Source organism: Physeter macrocephalus, chromosome 11 (assembly GCF_002837175.3).
Source record: "Physeter macrocephalus isolate SW-GA chromosome 11, ASM283717v5, whole genome shotgun sequence".
NCBI classification, from domain to species: domain Eukaryota; kingdom Metazoa; phylum Chordata; class Mammalia; order Artiodactyla; family Physeteridae; genus Physeter; species Physeter macrocephalus.
In genome coordinates, this window is record NC_041224.1 from 136,937,191 (window position 1) to 136,938,645 (window position 1,455).

Below are 1,455 nucleotides of genomic sequence, written 5' to 3' on the forward strand. Positions count from 1 at the left end.
ATGCCTTCATATTATTAGTTACTTTTCTGATTACCAAAGTAACAGAGGTGAATTATAGACATTTAAGAAAATTCAGACTGTGAGGAAAGAGTTAACACAGCAGGTCTGGTTGCCTACTCCCTACCTGTCTTCAAGGACCCATGATTAACCCTTGGCCAACCGCTCGGAATGTGGGCTTAGAGTGTTCTTTTTGTTAGTGATTGATGGGTTTATTATACCCACCTGGAGCAATGGACTGTATCATACCTGCTTTTCAGGTTGCTTTGCACAAACATCAAAATCTACGATCTGCACCTGGTTTCATTATTAAGGTCCTGAGTTTCAGTTGTCATGGTTGGTTGCATAACAGGATATACCTATGTGACCAGCTCCCCATAAAAGCTTTAGAGACTCAAACAGCTTCTATGGGCAAAGACATTTCACACGTGTTCATAGTTAACAGTGAGAGAAAGAGTTCTCCTGTGTGACCTCAGAGAAGGAAGGACATTGGAAGCCTGTTTTGAACCTCTCTGGACACCATTAATGCATGTCTTTCTCCTGCTGCTTTTGCTCTGTACCTTTGTTATCATAAACCTCAGTGAGTATATAACCTGCAGTTGGGTCTCGTGGGTCCTTCTGATGAATCACTGAAGGAAACACAAATATATCTATGTATATATTTATGTATATATTTTAAAATATCTATGTATAAAGATATATTTAAAACCAAAATCCCTCCACCTAGATATAACCATCTGGCTAACTTTAAAAACAGGTTTTGACTGCACGAAGATGGCACATAAGGCGAAGAAGGAAGCCCCTGTCCCTCCCAAAGCTGAAGCCAGAGCAAAAGCTTTGAAGGCCAAGAAAGCAGTGTTGAAAGGCATCCACGGCCACAAAAAAAAGATCCGGACGTCACCTACCTTCCGATGGCCCAAAACACCGAGGCTCAGGAGGCAGCCCAAATATCCTCGGGAGTGTGCCCCTAGGAGAAACAAGCTTGACCACTATGCCATCGTCAAGTTCCCCCTGACCACTGAGTCAGCCATGAAGAAAATAGAAGACAACAACACACTGGCGTTCATCGTGGATGTCAAGGCCAACAAGCACCAGATTAAACAGGCTGTGAAGGAGCTCTATGACATTGACATGGCTAAGGTCAATACCCTGATCAAGCCTAATGGAGAGAAGAAGGCATATGTTTAACTGGGTCCTGACTATGATGCTTTGGATATTGCCAACAAAATTGGGATCATCTAAACTGAGGCCAGCTGGCTAATTCTAAATACCAAAGTTTTCCCTATTAAAAAAAAAAACAAAACAAAACAGGTTTTGACCTACTAAATCATCGTGCAAAAGTCCTTCTAAATTGTCAGAAGGCAAACAAAACTGCTAATTGATGATAAGTTGTATTGTGGCGTGAAGATTAAATTTTATGGAAGCCCCATATTAAAACATAAAAGAATAATTTTGCTG

The 1,455-nt window shown here is 41.1% G+C and overlaps 1 protein-coding gene across 1 annotated transcript; it reads left to right on the forward strand.

Annotated features, from left to right (window-relative positions):
- The first annotated feature begins 771 nt into the window (after positions 1 to 771).
- On the forward strand, positions 772 to 1,185 carry LOC102992504 (60S ribosomal protein L23a-like). Its single transcript, XM_055088805.1, has one exon. The coding sequence runs from the start codon at positions 772 to 774 to the stop codon at positions 1,183 to 1,185; it is 414 nt and encodes a 137-aa protein (XP_054944780.1).
- The last annotated feature ends 270 nt before the right edge of the window (positions 1,186 to 1,455 follow it).